Source organism: Glycine soja, chromosome 6, assembly GCF_004193775.1.
Source record: "Glycine soja cultivar W05 chromosome 6, ASM419377v2, whole genome shotgun sequence".
NCBI lineage: Eukaryota > Viridiplantae > Streptophyta > Magnoliopsida > Fabales > Fabaceae > Glycine > Glycine soja.
Genome location: NC_041007.1, coordinates 24,517,898 through 24,536,728, shown reverse-complemented (window position 1 = coordinate 24,536,728; position 18,831 = coordinate 24,517,898). Strand labels below are relative to the sequence as shown.

Sequence of the window (18,831 nt, the reverse complement as noted above, 5' to 3'; positions counted from 1 at the left end):
ATCTAGAACCTCTAGATTTGAGGTCAAATCCTTTTCAAGGGGGAGGGGGTGATGCAATCCTATCCCCCAAGGGTATTGGATAGAAGACTCCAGAGGATTGAGCTAGAGTTGCTAAAGAAGGCCCTAAGATTCTCATGAACCTCAGGGTAGATTTCTGAGCCCATGGGCCAAGGTTGGGTCCACTCTTATTTGTAAATATTAGAATAGGTTTTCCTTCTTTTGGGCTTTGTATTTTGGTCATTCTAGTAGTATAGGGTTTTAGCCTTGTATTTCAGGGCATTTTGAGTAGTCTTTGTAGTAGGGACTTTCTTTTGTATTTTCGTGTATTTTGACATGGGTGTGAGCTTAGCTATTGAAGAGATGTGTGTAGTTTTCCTCCCCTTTGGCATATTCTTGGAATATTTCTTTGGCATATTCTTGGAATATTCATTTGGCATATTCTTGTGGAACATTCCATAGAAGTTTCTCAAGCAAGCTTCCATCAATATCCCACTATAGTTTGTGAAGAAACTCATGAAAAAACATCATCGTGAGGAGATTCTTCCAAATTCAATTAAAATATAAACTTAAGTAATTAATATGATAATATATATCAAAGTTTTAAGACTTGGACCAACTCCACCAGTCTGACCGGTCGAACCGCGACCAGGTGGCTGGACCGGGTTGAGTCACAAGTTCGATCGAGTGTGCTTTTGACCCAGAGCAGCCTAAATTGACCCAACTGGGTTTACAGTCAAACTGGTGACCCTTGGACCTAGACCGGGTCACTGTCTTTTTTTTTCTAATTATATCCGAAACGACATGAGGGCGAGCCCTGGTGCAGCGGTAAAGTTGTGCCTTGGTGACTTGTTGGTCATGGGTTCGAATCTGGAAACAGCCTCTTTGCATATGCAAGGGTAAGGCTGCGTACAACATCCCTCCCCCATACCTTCGCATAGCGAAGAGCCTTTGGGCAATGGAGTACGATATCCGAAACGACATAGTTACAATTTGAACCCATTTTAATTTTAGAAACCCTATCGGCCTATCCTTCTTCCTCTCACAGTTTCGCTTTGTCGCTCTATGCCGCCACTCTACTTGTCAACCTCTCCTTCCTTCCTCTCATCATGGTGTCGTGTTGCTGCCATCCCTTGTTAGACTCACTCAGTTCATCTGCAATGTTGTGGGAGGTGCAAGTGAGTCCAACTAAATTTTTTTTTCTTTTCATTTTGTTTTATTTTACTTTTTTTTTTGGGTGTGATTATGAGTTAAATTGATCTTTTCATTCATTGTTGAGCGTTGTTTGTGCCCGCAATTGCATTTTTTTGTTGAGTTATTGAAACTTTGGATTGGTTTTTTATATTTTATAATCTACATTAATGTGATATCGCTATGTTTCATTTTAGTGTGGATATTGATATATACTATCGTCAATGCCTTTGATGTTAAAAGTTAGAGATAATAGTCATTATTTTAACTTTTGTTCTTTATAGTTTGTTTGTGTTTTTTAATACTTGTGAATTTCAATGCGCTAGGAGAAAGATTTTAAGACAAATATAAAAAATTTATTTTTTATTAGAGATAGGGTCATGTGGGTCAACGAGTGACCCACTCGTTCAACCACTAACCCAGTAACTAAGTATCATGATTAGATTAATCACTGAGCCGATTTTAAAAATCATGATATATAATTTAGGTAAAAGTGTGAACATTTTTCAGTAATAATTATTATTTTAGATCAATTAAGACCAAAATTTCCTTTCTTTGCCTACACGTCTTTCGGTCTTGGTATACCAGTACCACCATTAACCCTTCAATTGACCTTTTGTTTTTTTGTAAGTATCAGGTACTAAATCAACGTAGGGAGATCAGAAAAGTCAAGAAAAAACGGAATCACTTACATAATTACAAAAACACTACTACACAGACCTTCGGTACCATACCCATTACATTATCTCTTGATTTTTTCTTTGTGCGTTCACATTTTTCCTATATATTTCATCTAGTGGCAAATCTAAGATTCCATGTTAAGGGATAACCTATTTAAAAAAATAAATTTAATTATTAATACATTAAAATAAATAAAAAAATTAAAGACAAAAAATTTAAATATATAAAATTAGAAGGAAAAAATATACATATTTTTAATATATTTATATGTCATTTTTTAAAAGTGAGAGATAACCTGTTAATTCAAATGTGAATCCGCCAACCGTGTAATTGGTCGATGGTCTAATGTTACAGCGCCTAATAGGGTCTAATATTTGTATACTTCAACAATTTCTTAACGGTAAGTACGTGCATCATTGGTAATGATTAATGCGGCACGCCTCCAATTTAGCACATAGACTTTATTTTGTTTCAATAGGCAACGTGGCTACGACCCAAGCTGTTGTTCTTCGAGCTATATACGCACGTACCATCATCACAATGTACATATTAGAATTTTCTACGTTATGTACATAACATTTTCTCCCTGTCTTCTAATTTTGATTTTTCTATTAACATTATAAATTCGTGTGCACGTTGAATACCCCATTTGAAAATTCTAATTTCAGACAACAATTTCTCCCTTGTCTCTATATAAATACTAAATATCCACCACCACAATTTCATAACGCATAACACGAAAAAAATAATGGCAAGGAAGGTGGGTTTGAATTTTATAGGGTGCTCCATCGTTGCAATGGTTTTCATAATTGGTGTGGCTGAAGCAACAGATTATATCGTTGGTGAAGGCTTCGGATGGAGCGTTCCCTCCAATGAGAGCTTTTATACAGACTGGGCTAGCACCAAGAGATTCTTCGTTGGTGACAATCTCAGTAAGTTTTAATATGAGTTCGTTCTCATCCTACTAAAATTTAGTCATTTATTTTTTTAAAAAAAAAAAACAAGTTCATTGATTCATTTATACTAAAAATCACTTTCATATTTTTTTAAGTTTAAATAAATTGGCTCATACTCTTGGCTAAATGAAAATAAATAAAGTGTTAGTCATTTTAAGTTCTTAAATTAATTCATACTCAAACTAATTAGTAGAATCTCTCATTTAATTGATAAGTTATATGTGAGTGTTTTTATAAATTAACTTATGCATAATTTTTTTTACAGTAAAACTTATGGATAAGTTAATATTAGCTTCATCTAAAAAAATTAGGTTATATAATATATTAATTATATTTAAATGTATTAATAGTTTATTATGTGAGAATAAAATACATTATAATTAATCATGGTTTAATATTTTTTTAGTTGTTGTAATTTATTATTTTTTTGTTTATCATCCTTAAAAAAAATAGTCCTTATAATTTATGGTTATTTTGTTTTTCATTCTTTAAATAGTATTTTTTTTTCTACTATACAGCATTATCTATATCGTTTTAAGTACAAAGATGAAAAACATAACAAATATTATTTTTAAAGACTAAAATTAAAAAAATTCTAAGAAGAAAAAAATATTAAATTATAAAAACTACAAAGATATTTAAACTATTAATCTTTAATGCAACTACCTTCGAAAACAAATCATTAATGTAACTATAGTTGCTTCAATCTTTTGACTTTTTATCGACAATGGACCAGTTTTCAACATCAGCGGAGAGCATTCGGTGGGAATTAGAACAGAGGCTACTTATTATGAGAATTGCAACACCAGCTTATTAACTGGTTTCACGTTCATAGGCGTCAATGGGAGTAATTCGATGTTTCGACATAATATTATTCCTCCAACTGGGCCTCGCTATTTCCTCTGCACCGTTGGAAATCACTGTGAAAGAGGCCAGAAGTTTAGTATCAGCGTTGAGTCTCATCCTGATTCCGCTGCTCCTACTACACTGTCATTCAGAATCTTATCTGCATTTCTCTCTAGCTTGGCTGTGTATTTCTTCACTGTTACTAGTTAGTTACTTTGTCGTGTAACTCTACGAGGATTTTGCATTCTTGTTCCTAGCAATTCTTTGAACATATTCACTATAGATATTATAGGATTGCTGGGTTGTTTGTTTCAATAAATGTTGTACTGCTACTTACAACATACTATTGTAACTTTAAATTTAATAAAGACGTTACTTCAATTAATATTGAATTGATAGAGTTTTAGTTTTAATTTATCGGGTCTTCGTAGGATACTTTTTTAAAAACTAAAAAAAAAAATTATAGTGAAAGATTAATTTCAGTGACCAGTTCAAAATACTTCCTTTTCAATATACGCATGAAAACATTGATTTTTTTAAACTTTAAATAACACTAACTATCCAATAACACTTGAAAAGGGAATGGAAGTAATAATATCTCCCATACACTAATTACTATCCAATACTCTTCAATAAAAAGTTATTTACATTATCCAAAACTATTTTTTTTGCATGCCACTGGCTAAGACAAAGTCAATAAGGCAACCATTTTAGGCCTCTTTTAAGTTATTAAATTTATATATATATATATATATATATATATATATATATATATATATATATATATATATTAAAATTATTAGATAGTAAAATTTATTATATTATTTGTATTTAATTTATTATTAGAAAATTTAGTAAAATTTCTTCTCTATCTAGATATAAAATAGAATAACTATATTAAATAAGAATTATTTTTTAATAAGATCATTTATAAAAAAATATTTAACAAAATTATTTTTAAAATTTTTTGTTAATTTATTTATCTTTTAATCTATCTTTTTACATTGATGCACAATGAAAAAGATAAATTGAAAGAGAGAGAAAATTAACAAAAAGTAATAATTAATAATATTTATTCCATAATTTATCTTTGTTTTTAAGTTCAATTCAAATATTTTAAAAAATTATTAATAAGTAAAAGTAACTTTATATAATAATATAAATAACTTATCATAATATTAAAATATAATTATTTATTCAAAATAAATTTTTGATAAAAATTTTAATTATAATGTAATACTTTATATAATAAATTTTTTATTATATAAAATAAATATTTATCTTGTTCAGGATGTATGTTAATATATTATAAAAACTAATAATTTTCTATTATATATGTGTGTGCAAGGGTGTGTGTTTCTCTGTGTAAAATTAAATTTTATTGAGCATCAATTTTATATTTGTAATGTAGACATTTTTTTTAAATTAAAGTTAGTAAAAAAAATTACTAACAAAAGGAATTAGTGTCCTAATATATAAAAGTATTAAATTATGTTAAAAAAAATCTTTAATTTTTAGTGCATGTAATGTTCATATAATATTATTATTTTTTGTAATTATTGTCGATTGATTGTTGAATTTTTTTTTAAGATTAATTTTTTAAGAGTTAATTTGAGATAAATTATGTTATAAAATAGTGGTTAAATAAATTATTAAATAATAAAATATTAAATTTTTTTCATTATTAAACTTTATTAACACATATATTCACAATATTAAAAGAATAAAATAAAATTTTTGATGAGTTACATTAAAATGGATCTCAAATAAAAAACTTGCATAACACCTCTGTTATATTTGTATCAAACAAAACTTATAGACATGACCGTGTGTTTTCTGCCGTTAAAAATTAAATAAACCGTTATGTTAGAGTATTTTCATCCATACTCACCAATAAAGAAAGAGTATTTTCGTCCATCCAGTATGAAATCGGTATTTGAATCAATGATAAAATATTTGTGAAAGTTAGGTTATCAGTTCGGTTACATTAACTCAGTTTAAAAAATAATTAAAAGTTAAAAAGTTAATTGAAAAATTAAGAAACATTTGATAATTGTTAAAGTAATTGGAAAGTGAAAAATAACATAAAAATAATAATATCATAATTTATTTAAAAAGAATAAATATGAAATTTGATAAATATATTAAGAATTTAAAGGATAAAAAATATAAAAAAAAAAACTAAAAACTAGTCTTTTAAAAAAATATTACTTCAAGTAACGTTTAAAAAAACAATAAAAATTATTAAAAAATTATTTATTGAACAACCAAACAAATTTTATAGCTAATAAAAAAAGTTAAAAATTAATTAAAATGTCTTGTCATATATAACTTATATTTAACAAATTAATAATTGAAAAATTAACTTGTTAAACGACAAGTGTTGAATAAAATTAAAATTATAAAATAATAATAAAAATAATAAAATCATGATTTATTTATAAAAGATAATAAGAAAATTTGATAAATATATCCGGAATAAAAATGAAAAAATATAAAAAATTAAAAGTTAACATTTTAAAAAATACTACTTCAATTAACGTTTCAAAAAATATTAAAAATTATTAAAAAAAAGTTTATTTATTAAACAGTAAACTAAATTTTTCCGCTAATAAAAAAACTAAAAACTAAGTAAAATACCTTAAAATGCTTTGTCCAGCATAACTTAAGGAATTAATTTATCATTTTTTTAAATATCAGCAATGTTTTGCCACAAAAAATAAACGAACACCCCTAATTTGAAACGTGCCTAATAGATTATCTTTTTCAACGTTAGAAATGACAACTTTTAAGAGATATACCAAATCACCCGTGCAATGCAAGATTATATGCCTTTCCAGTCCTTGGTCCGAAGAAGAGTATACAAAGATCCGTAACAAGTTACATACTGACACTCCAGTAATCAATCTGATAACTTGACCGCTCTTTGTAGAATTGTCAACTTCAGGCTGCTGAACTTGAGCATTGTTTAACTCTATGATCTTCCCATTTAAACATGTTTAAGGAGGTTTTAGTTGTTAAAAATTTGTTCATACGCCTGGCCTAAACGTGATTTTTTTTTTTGTTGGAGACATACGAATTTGTCATCCGTGAAAGGATATATTTATTTAAATAATTTCTCATGATTTATTTAAATTAATATTTTTTTTTACTTTTTTTATCACTTTTCATCACTTTTTTCTGCATCTCCCTATAGTTCTCGGAAAAATTATTACTTGTTTTATTAATCTTTATTTGATATAACCAAAATTTTAAAATAATAATAATAAGATTATTATATACAATAGGCATGGCAACTGTGCGGGACGAATTAAAATTTGTTATTCCATCCCCTTATTTGTAAACAAAAATTATAAAAAAATTATATTAAAAATCTGATTTTTTTTAAATGATTATTACACATTTATTTTTAACTACTTATATATCAATAAACCCATTGCAGCATATTTGTTTATAAAAATCATCAATAAAAGAATCTTAAATTATGTAAAAATTATATAAAAAAATTAATAAGTAACTAATAAAATTTTAATAATTTCATATGGATATGGTACAGATACTAACATCTTTGTCTCTTATTAAAAAAGTCGAATAATCCTCGAATATAAATCAATGTCAATCAACTCAAATATTTCTCGTCAAAATCGAGACGAGTTTGGACAAATAGGGATTTCATTATCATGGCTACTGACCCATAAAAATTATCACTCTCAAATCATGTAATAATTACTCATTTCACTTAAGTTTTTTTTTTACCCATAAAAATGAAAAATAAGTGATTACAACAAGAACACAACACACTCGCTTAACTAATTAAATTAAACCCCTTTAATTCCACTTGGATTTAAATGTTTTTTTTTCCCTTTATTTAAGCTTAACTTAAATCCACTTATAGTTTCTATAATTTTATGGTTGTACGATTTTAATCCATCAATTTTTTTTATTACACACTTAATCCTCATGACTTTAAAACTTATCAATATTCGCTCACCAATAATCTGTCATTAACTGTTTAACAAAAATGATTGGTATGACATATATTAATCATAACATGACACCAACATGTTAACTAACATGTTATCATGTATGCACATTGTAAGTAAAGTTAGGATGTGTAAGCCTGCCATATTAACACGAGTGCAAAACATCTCAAATAAGTCATGTCAACAATTTCTGTTAAAAAAAATGTTAAATAGATGACAAACTAACAACACACTAAAAATTGCTAAATTTTAAAAACATAAAAAACTACATGTGCAATAAAAAAATTTAAAAGATCAAAATTGCACAATTCTAAATCTATAGAGAGAAATAGTGAACCAAAATTGCCTTCAAACAATTTTCATCACGCTACAGTAGGAAATTTGAAAAGCAACAATAATGAGAGATCTCGAAGATAGTTATCCTTTTATTATTTAGAAACTCACGCTTCTAATAGCAGGATCAGATTGATTGACTTCAAACTTAGACCTTGTCCATAACATTGGGCATTCTGATTTTTAATGTGGTCAAGTGTACGAAAGAGCAAGACTAAATCTCTTAAAACACCAGTTCTATGTTGCGAAACATCTAAATTAAGTCCTGTTCAGTGATTTAATACGCAGGGTCTTTTTTAAAAAAGTTACATAATTGCATTTGCATTTGACCACTGTAATGGAAAATTCACCTTATGGCCTCTCTCTCTCGATTGATCATTTGCATTAGACATAATTCTGCAAAACAAAGATTGGGTTAAGGGAGCTAATCGTAACTGAGAAGAGATTCCAGTTAGCAGATCGAACTCCTGGCCACATGAATTTAGACTGGTTCAGAAAGCAGAAATAATGTAGTACATCAGTTATATGTTTGCCACACATAAAACTTTTGTAGTTGAATTGAATCAGGCCAGACATCATTAAGTTGGGGCATATGAACATTCATTCAAGACATTTGTTTCATTTCTCTTTCTCCAATTTGATCTATTCTGAGCCAAGTAGAAACAAAACAAAGCAAGCTAAGATTTTATATACAGCTCAATTTTGCAGCCAAGCAAAGAGCAACTCAATGGCACCACCTAAATTTTTACAAGCATAGCTACAAACAAAGAATCCACATGAGAGGATGAAACATCATGGACCAACTTCAATTGCAAATGCAAATATGCTACAACATGAAAGACAAACTACAAACCTGACCCAGTAATTCTACCAGTAAACAGAATGGGCAGAACCGTCATGGCCATCAAAATTGCCCATCCACCTAGCTACCTAGAAGCACACTGTACTTCTGAAAAGTTGCCAGCATTTTGATCATCTTCAACATCATGGAATAATTGCATGTTAGGTTCAGCTTATTTTGAAGAAATAATCATTTATTTGTATTATTTTTATTGAGAACTTAAAAAACGATCACTTCCCAAAAACATCTGGTTCCCAAACATGCACTAAATGGAACCATAACCTGTTCCTCTAGGGTAAAAACAGTACCCTTCATTTTTCTGTCGAGACGAATGGCCAAATTTCCTGCCCTCTTCAGACACTCTTAACCCAATATCTTCTGATCCATATGCTGAACTTGCTTTGTTGCTCTTTAAACATATACCCAACCTCAAAGACAAATCACATTCCCCATCTTGCGACTCACCTGCAACGCTTACAGCATTTTCTTTCATAATTCTTTTTGGAGCATGATAGACTCTACCACAGGACAAGTTTTCTAATAGATCCATTCTACATGGCTCCAAGGCTGGACTAATAACCGGTCTTCCAACAAATATTGTATCCGAACAAGTACTTCTTCGGATGCTGGTCCTTAGTTGAGGCTCTTTGACTTCAAAACCATAATATAATGGGTAAACCGAACCCAGGCTCAATGAGGGGTTAGTTTCCACTGCCAAGGGTTGGTGATGAAGAACAACAGAAGCCAAAGTGTCTAATGAGGAATAGTTATTTTTGTTGGTGTGATCATCAGAATCCGACACTGGAAGAAAGTTTAAAGCATTGTTGGCAACAGTTTTGGGAGAAATAGAACAAGGATGTAGTTGATGTCTGGAGGTAAGGTAAGCCCTGGGGTTATGCCTATCACTTCTTGATGTTCTCACTGGCTTGCAACCAATATTAAGTGCAGCTAACAAAATGAAGAAAGAAAAAAACATAAATGGCTCACGTTTTAAAATTGCTAAATGACCATTCTGGTCTTTGAATCTACAAACCGGTGACAATTTAGTCTTCGAAAGGATGAAAATTCTAATTCGGTCCAAAATGTGTCAAAAGTGAGACTATTAGGTCCTGTCATATACAACTTAAAGACAAATTAATCCATAAACATTTGAGAGCTAAATCAGAATTTGGATCTTTCAGAAACTAAATTGTCACCTGTTTATATATATTGAATGTATAAACCCGTGACAATTTAGTCCCTAAAAGAACGAAAATTTTGATTCAGTCCTAAATGTATCAAAAGTGAGACAATTACATCCTGTCATATGCAACTTAATCACAAATTGATCCATAAACATTTTTAAACATTTGAGAACTAAATCAGAATTTCGTTCTTTCAAAAACTAAATTATAACCTCTTTATATACATTCAAGGACTAAAATGGTCATTTATCCTTCTAAAATTCCTAAATGACACGCCAAATTTTTAAAATTTTTAAGGGAAATGTTGAAATAAGGTGGAACTAATTTTCAGTACCTTCAACGCATGGCGGCAAAAGCTGACCGGTCTCGGTGGTTTCGTCTCTGCGTATGATGGTGTTGATGGCATCATTGAGTCGGTCCAAGAGCGTGTCGGGGTTGAGGTACTCTGCCTAAGCAAAGGGAAACCAAAATTGACGAGGTTTTTTTTTTTTTGACGACAAAGATCTAAAGAATCTGTGACATGCATTTTGGTGGAATCAGAGAGAACTAACAACAACCTCGGAATTGGCTTTGGAGTAGATGATTTCCTCGGCTCTGAGGACAACTATGGGGAGCTTCTCTTGCCACTCCTTGTTGCTCTTAGTAGCCGCGGAGTGAGCCTCCGCGACGACCCTAATTGAACGCGTCACGCACGCTCGGTCAGAGGATTTTCAATAACTCACGCACACTCTTAAACCAACTGAACTATCCAGATGTAAAATGAACAGAGCATTGAATAAAAGGAGAGAAAAAAATAAAAAATAAACCTGAAAATTTGCCGAATGATGGAACCTCTCATGGGTTGGTGCCGCTCGCTGTGCCAAGCTCGCCTCATGCACTCGTAAGGTCTAGGGCCGGGCCTCGGCATCTTCAAGAAAAAACTGATTTTTTTTGTGTTTTGTGATTTGTGGCGTTTTTTTTTTTGTCTCTATCTTGTGTTAGGACCTGAGAGGAGCTAGCTAGTACTGTAGTACACTAGTTGATTCTCTCTACCTAGGTTTTGGTGCGCTGTGCTTCTTCAAACTTTAGGTCTTGCCTGTAATGGCATAGTTTTGGTCGTGTAGTAGGAGGAGGAAAGAAAGGACTAAGGAGTGAGTAAAATTTTCTTTTTTTTTAATTATCCATTTAATTTTTATAATTTTTATATTTATTCTTTTTAACTGTTATAAAGTAAATTTTTTAATTGTAGATTTTTTAGTTTCTCAAATTTACGTTTTAATTTTCTAAAAAAACTCTCTTAAAATATTTTGATTGTGTTAGTTAAAGAATTTTAAAGACAAACACTTTTTAAAAATTAAAGTATAAATTTTAAAAATTAAAAAAATTTACTTATTAATTATAAAGACTAAAAAAGATAAATTTAAAAATTATAACAACTAAATGACTAATTAAATGTTTAAATGTTTTTGCTTTTGTTTTTTAAGTCTCACCGTGATTTAAGGGTTTAATGTTTAAGCACAATTGTTTAACAATTTTAAAGTGTAATTTAACTGTTTAAATTATTTTAAAATATAATTATTTTATAAATAATGTATTATGATTGAATGAGCTATATAAAAAAATTTATACTGTATAACTTTTTTGTCATCACTTAAATCCTTAAAATTGAAAGGATGATATTTTTTAATTTTTTATTTTTATCTAATATTAAATTAAAATTATTTTAAAATTATTAGATAATTAAGTATTGGTTAATGTTTATTTTTAGTAAATTTAAAGTTAAAATTTAATTTTTAAAATACATATTAAATTGTTCCATGCAAACTAAAAATTTGAAATTCCAAAAATTTAAATTGATTCATTCAAATAAACTATTTACAAAATGAAAAAAATTTAAATAAGAGCATTTTAAATCTGTAACATTTTAAATTTTCTGAAATTTTAAAATTTCCCATTCAAACAAATTCTAAAGGTTAATTTGGTAGTCTGATTTATGCATTGGGTTGTTATGTTTTTCCCTTTTAACTATCTTTTGTGTAGTGTGAAGGGGGACTCTAGGTCAGGTCACACCGGTTGGGAAAGGAGAGTGGAGGGGATTGGGTTACCATCAAAAGGCACCTGGATAATAAAGTCCACTAAAATCTCCATCGGATCTGATTTCTCTATTGTCCCCCCTTGTGTTGTCTCTTTAAAATTATACAGTTTTAATGATTTTTAAGATTAAATGTTATCATTAAATATTAATATAATTGTCATGCAGTGTTATTTTCACATGACAGCATGGGAAGGGACAGTAGAAAAACCAAATTTATCTCCACCTCAATACTTTGGCAGTAGCTGCATTGCAGCATTCAGTATTTGGGTTGTTAGTTGTTACATTTATTATCAATTTTTTTTAATGCATTATTGTGGATCTTATCATTTTTAAGAAATATATGTAAGTCCTCTCAAATATATATATATATATATATATATATATATATAACAAGTATCATCTTATTCCAACTGGATAAGATCTAATTATATAATAAGGACTCGTATTTGAAATATCTAATTATACGGAAACAATTTCACGTTTGATTCATAATTTTGGATGAGTTTGAGTGGTAAAAAAATATAATAAAAGAAAAGAAAAGATGAAGAAAAAAAATGATAAATCTAATAAGTAAATTGATAGAAAAAGAAATAAATTAAAAAAATAGGAGATGAAAAAAAAGTGAATAGTGAAATATAATTACTCTATTTTTTATTTATATTGTTACATTACCATGGCCAGCTATTTCTCATCCGTACACCCAAAATATTGAATAGAAAATGACTAAATTTATTCATTCTTTCAGCTTAGTTAGTTAGTTATTACTACTAAAAAGTGTAAAGCAGCCCAAAAGGAACTGATTATATATTGGTTTTAGATTTTTGCATATATAATTTTGGAATCTTTTTCTTTAAAATCAATTTTATTTCTTGAAATAATTCATAGAATTTATTTTCTCCAAAATTAATATTTATTCTGAAGAATGTAGCATTTTAACTCTGGAAAAGGTATGAGATAATTTTCTTATACTCAACTATTTAATTATATAAATTAAAATAACTTTATATATTCTTTCAATGAGTCATATTAATACAAAAATAAAAAAAAGTAACATTTGATTTGTAGTGTTAATATTTAATATTTAAATAATAAATTTATAAAAATTATGATCTATCAACTTTTTAATATTTTGAAAAAAGATTATTATACATTTTATTTTATTTTTCTTTTCTTTTCTCTTTTACCAAACAATCCAAAAACTTATTTCCACTCTTTTTTTCTTTTCTTTTTTCACTTTCTTTCTTAAACCAAACATATACCATCAGTGAAACCTTTTGTAATGTTTTCACGAAAAGGAAAAAAAATATAAATAATGATGTTTTTTTATGAAGAGTTTTTTTTTATATATATATACAAATACAATGATTTCATCTCATATTTACTATCCAAACCTATGATCTCATAATTATTATTCAAACCTCTTCCTCCGCACCTGTCCTACGAACCCCGCGGGTCAAACGGGCCGGTCCGCAGGCTTAGTTTTAAAAGAATTTCAATTTCAATAAAAATACAATACAATCAAATTAAGTTCAATACAAACGTAAATAAAATCTTAACAATTAGTCAATTACATCAATAAAATAAATAATGTCTTAACAAAAGAAAATTCAAGCAATAAATCTAAAATATGAAACTTAAACATCTCCAACAACAAATGATTCCATATTTGAAGCAATAAAATCCTAATGCAGGTAACCCGTGGACCCCGCGGGCCAAACCCACATAGTCCGCGGGTTAAGTAGGACGGGCCCAAAAATATGACATAACCATGGTTCGTTTAAAAAAATTGGTTTATTATCCGCGCGGACCGTGGGCCCTGTGGGCCAATCCATGGACCTGGGCTCGTTTACCCACCGCTAATTAATAATAACTAGTTTCCTTTTATACTCTAAATTTATTATGAAAGTTATTAATGAGATATCACTAATTTCTCATGAAAGTGAATGCATTTATTGAGTTATTAATAAACATTTTTCACCCTTGTTGATAATTTTTTAAATGTGCTTCCTTTTAATCCAGTTGAAACAAGGAATTGAAATGTATTGCAAATACCCTTTGATTTTTAAACACAGTTAGAGGTTTCCACAATGATACCAAGTAAATATCAAAACCCAATTATTAAGAAACTTAAGCAAGAATTTAGTAAAAGATGAAGGGTTAGAGCAAAGATGTACACAAGATCTACACTGGTTTGATTTGAAAGAAATCTACATCCAGTTTGATCCACAACAACTTTAGATTGGATTTATCCACTATAATTTGAGTTTTACAACCAAACTCACATGCACATGCACCCACATATGCAAAACCCCTTGTAAACCTATCAAGAATTACAAACCTATGTGTAAAAACCTACAACATAAAAACACTTGAGAAACCCACTCAAGATACACAAAATTAATCACATATTAAGGAAATAATTCACTTGATTACTGAAATATATTAAAGTTGAAAAGCAATTCCTAATATCAACATCTCTTCATGATTCCATGCATAGATCCATTGACTCTCTATGTAAAAAGGACCAAAAGGGTGTTGACACACTGAGTTTCTAAATTTCTCTCAATGAAAAATGAAGTGGAAATATAAGAGAATGGGTGTCACACATGAGTTCCTTTGAGAAATCATTTTTATAGTCTTGTAACATAAATAGTTGATTATCTAATTAATATAATCAATTAAATTGTTCTTCACATCACCTGGTTTTCTGAAGAATATATGGTCGATTATTTCACAAAATAATCAATTGAATATGACAATGAAATACTCTTCAGACCCAAACAGTTGATTATGTATTAATTATAATCGATTAAATGTGAGTCAATCTCAATCCTGAGATATAGAGCCTCATTATAGTCTATTGTATCAATATATTGTTGTTTATTTTGATGCAAAATTGAAACTTCATTATTTTAAAAACTAAGTTACGAATGGTTTCAATTCTCTTAGGCTAATTGGCATGGATCAATGCTATGCCAATCCATTAATCATGTTGAAATGCATATCCTAGTCTAGGATTCATGATTTCACATACAATCAAGCATTAAAGCAAACAAAAATCCTAATGATAGACTAGTGTTCATTATTACAATACATCATCAACAACATAAAAGGGGTTTTATAACATCTTCATGTTTACATTCTCCCATTTTTGGACCATGACCAAGCTCCTTGTGATGTTGTTGCTTTTATTCTTCAAATGTTTGTATTGTTAAGTCATACTTGGTGTTAATCCAAGTCCATATCAATGGTAATATTTTCCTATTTCAAACAACATACACTTTTGTTCCCCTTTAGGCATATTAAAAAGAAAACAAGCATAGTATGTGATTAGTGATAATGAGGACACAAGGAATGATACACACAAAACATAATCTCATTCATTCATATATAGCCATTATGATAAGAGTGATGCACATAACTTGGCTTTCATTACATCATTGATAAAAAAAACTCACAACAACAACACCAAAATATCAAAGACATAGAGCTTAAACATAGAACATAAGCAACACAACAAAAGACATAAAACATAAACATAAGGCTAAGGATGGCTACAGACTCTAATCATCCTCATCACTACCACCCCTAATGTGGTGCTTTCTCGGCCTAGCCTCAATGTTTCATTGATATTTCCCAAATCCTCATTTTGATGGAGTTTCCAATTGTACATCTGATCAATCTTGCTCAGCAACTAGGGATAGAGAATTAGGGATGAACGATATAATGACATAGAAGTGTGAGGAAATGCAACAAATAGGGGGATTCCAAGTTCAACTTTAGCATCTCAACATTGTTGTTTCTGTCTACAATTATTATCGCGTCAGCAAGTAACTTCTTACCTTTTCTTTTAATGTCTGTTATTAAATTTTCAACACATTAATTGTGGCGTCCCTAAATAATGACTGGTTTAATAGTAATAAATCAAATCGCAGAAACCATGGGAATTTTTTTTCTCTTTTTTTTTTTCGCACTGCTATTCATTTCACGCTAATTAAATTCAGAAGGAAAATTATCACTATAGAGTCCTGAATGGCCAGTTCACAACTCTATTCAGATTCATTTCTTTCTGCTCACTCATAACCTCCAAACTATTTTTCTCTTTCAAAAATATACCAGCCATCAGTTTAGGTCGTCACGTGAGAAATAATAAGGTGCGGTCGGTAAACTCTTTTAAAATAAAGTTCTTTATCATTTCTTTTTCAAATAACAAGATAACACATAATTGTTTTCATCATCTAAAACTTTCCAAAATATGGGAGTTTGCAAAATAACACAGTGACATCCAGAGCAAAGGTAACAACTGTGGTGGCTTCAGCCACAATATATACAATCATCAAAATTTCTATACAATAGGTCTACCCACCCAAAAATCAAAAGAGTAAACCTAGCAGTCTGAACTAGATACACCCACCCACAAAAAGTATGTACGCCTAGTCTAAGGAGCCGTCTGCTACGATGAAGAGTCGTTACTAATCACTGTCCCTCCAGGGCCACTCTCCTCTGTAGAGTCTGTCTCAGATGCTGACATAATATCCTCTGGAGAATCAACATTAGGGAGTGGGTCCTCATCATCCTCTGGTAAGTCAGGGGAGTCCATAGCAAGTTCAGGAGGTAACTCCTCTGGGTCCTCTTCAAGATCCTCTTTAGAGGATGACACCTCTATCACTTGAACCGGCTCCACTAGTCGATACGGAGTAGGTGTAGGTAGTATCCACTCCACAGGCTGCTGAAGTGTGCGTGCGGGTTGCTCCAGCTGTTCTAGCGAAGTAGTAGTGAGTCGAATTGTGCCACGGAATCGGCACCTCTCATTGCCTTCGAGGGTCTCCCAAACACCCTCTAGGCACTCCATCACAACGCGATCACGGATCAACTGCGCTGCCATCGCGATCTACAAGAGATAAAAGAAAGAGGGTAGACTCTTTCACAAGAAATCTAACTACACAGGTAACAATACAATGCGTCCCATAACGGCTACGCATAGTCAAAATGTCTTTTTCAAGGGATTTCCTCTCTGGTAATCAATTACCAAAGTATGTAATCGATTACCAGTGCCCAAAAATGAATTACACAGCCTTTGCACATTGGAATCTAAAAGTTACACTGTGTAATCGATTACACATAAATGGTAATCGATTACCAGTAGCAGGTAACACTATGTAATCGATTACACACAACTGGTAATCGATTACCAGTAGCATATCACACAGTGTAATCGATTAAACACAATTGGTAATCGATTACCAGAAGCTACTGAACACCCTGTTTCAATTTTTAAACCCTATAATCGATTACCCACGAATGGTAATCGATTACCAGAGGGTATTTTTCAGATAACACCCAAGATAAATAGCTGGCCAGTCGCCACACAAGCCTCCTTGCTTCGTGGACTTTGTTCTTTTATTGGTTGACTACTAGGAGCTCGCCTGCTTAGGTACGTCACAGGTTCTCACTAACTGATTATGCCCGAGTTGGGTCGGGATTGGCCAAGCTTGGTTTTGGGCAATAGCACCCCACCTGACGTCCCCAAGGTCTCCTGACCCCCGCGACATATCTCCAGGTACCACTCTGTGGTCAACAAATAAAAGTAGGAAGACTGACTCTTCCATGCTTTCTCACACCAAGCTTATTGGATTATGGGGCACCCGTCATACGTGGTACTAGGTGGCGATCGGGCGATGGCACAAATCAACTATCCCATTTCCACAAGTCAGGCATAAGCACACCATCCCCAGTTGCCCACCTTTAAATTTAGCTCACGTGCACGCACGTAGCCTTCTCCTCGTTTCTCTCAGCCCGGGTCCCCGTCAACCCCGCCAAGCTTTCACAATATCCAACAATTCAATTCCATTTGTCATGAAACTACCCTAAACCAAGAAAACAGAGTGGAGGCAGAAAACTTTGCACAAGACTCATTCGAATTCCACAGTTTTTCCTACTCACATACCTCAGTAACATTCTCTTTGTTCCGATTCGTTAACCATTGGATCGCCTTGAAAATTTAATTGAGGGTTCCTAATACAGAAATCTAAGTGTTAACCGTTGGGATCTGCTAAAGTACGTCTAGAACACGAGATATGCTACCTTTCCCGTGACAACAGAAATCAACATTGCACAACCATTTTTTTTCTGCATAATTGGCAAAATTTGTTGCACAATTTGACAGCTTTTTCTGCATAATTTGGCAGATTTCGAATTCTAGCTTGCATGTATCCATTTTCACTCAAATTGGATCCTACAAGTCCTAAACCATGTATAAATCATGTTCAAATCAAAAACAAACTTCAAACCAAGGTAAAGCAAAATATAGGTATCCAAAACCCACCAATTTAGTGAATTCTCAAGGTTTGAAAGGTGAAAATGAAAATTGGGTAATTTTGGGGTAAACTCTCATCTTCATCAAGTCTATTAGATTGATTTAGACTTGCTCAAACTGATTTTAAGGTGAAATCTCCACCTATTCAAAATTTGACCTCTCAACACCCAATTTACCCTATAAATGACTCTTTTCTTTCACATTTGTCACACATTTTTCTCATTTGCTCCAACCAAGCTCTCCTACAAGTCCTAATTGACATTCTAAACTAGAATCAACTCACTTTAGACTCAAATTTCCACTAACCCCAAATTTGGCTTTCTAACCCTCAAAATCTCACACTTTTCCACCTACAACACTACCAATCTCACATTTAACTCTAAGTTAACTCTCCCCATCCTCTCTACCAGTTTTCTATCTACATTTTAA

At 31.0% G+C, this 18,831-nt stretch overlaps 2 protein-coding genes across 2 annotated transcripts; one reads left to right on the top strand and one right to left on the bottom strand.

Annotated features, from left to right (window-relative positions):
• The first annotated feature begins 2,570 nt into the window (after window positions 1-2,570).
• On the top strand, window positions 2,571-4,063 carry LOC114414095 (umecyanin-like). Its single transcript, XM_028378446.1, has 2 exons — window positions 2,571-2,801; window positions 3,562-4,063. Exons 1-2 carry the CDS (start codon window positions 2,618-2,620, stop codon window positions 3,879-3,881), a joined length of 504 nt encoding a protein of 167 aa, XP_028234247.1. The 5' UTR covers window positions 2,571-2,617; the 3' UTR covers window positions 3,882-4,063.
• A 4,523-nt stretch (window positions 4,064-8,586) lies between these two features.
• LOC114416728 lies at window positions 8,587-11,123 on the bottom strand. The gene is made up of 4 exons (XM_028381708.1): window positions 10,819-11,123; window positions 10,570-10,684; window positions 10,347-10,461; window positions 8,587-9,776 (listed from the first exon to the last, which is right to left on the bottom strand). Exons 1-4 carry the CDS (start codon window positions 10,917-10,919, stop codon window positions 9,094-9,096), a joined length of 1,014 nt encoding a protein of 337 aa, XP_028237509.1. The 5' UTR covers window positions 10,920-11,123; the 3' UTR covers window positions 8,587-9,093.
• Window positions 11,124-18,831: the final 7,708 nt, after the last annotated feature.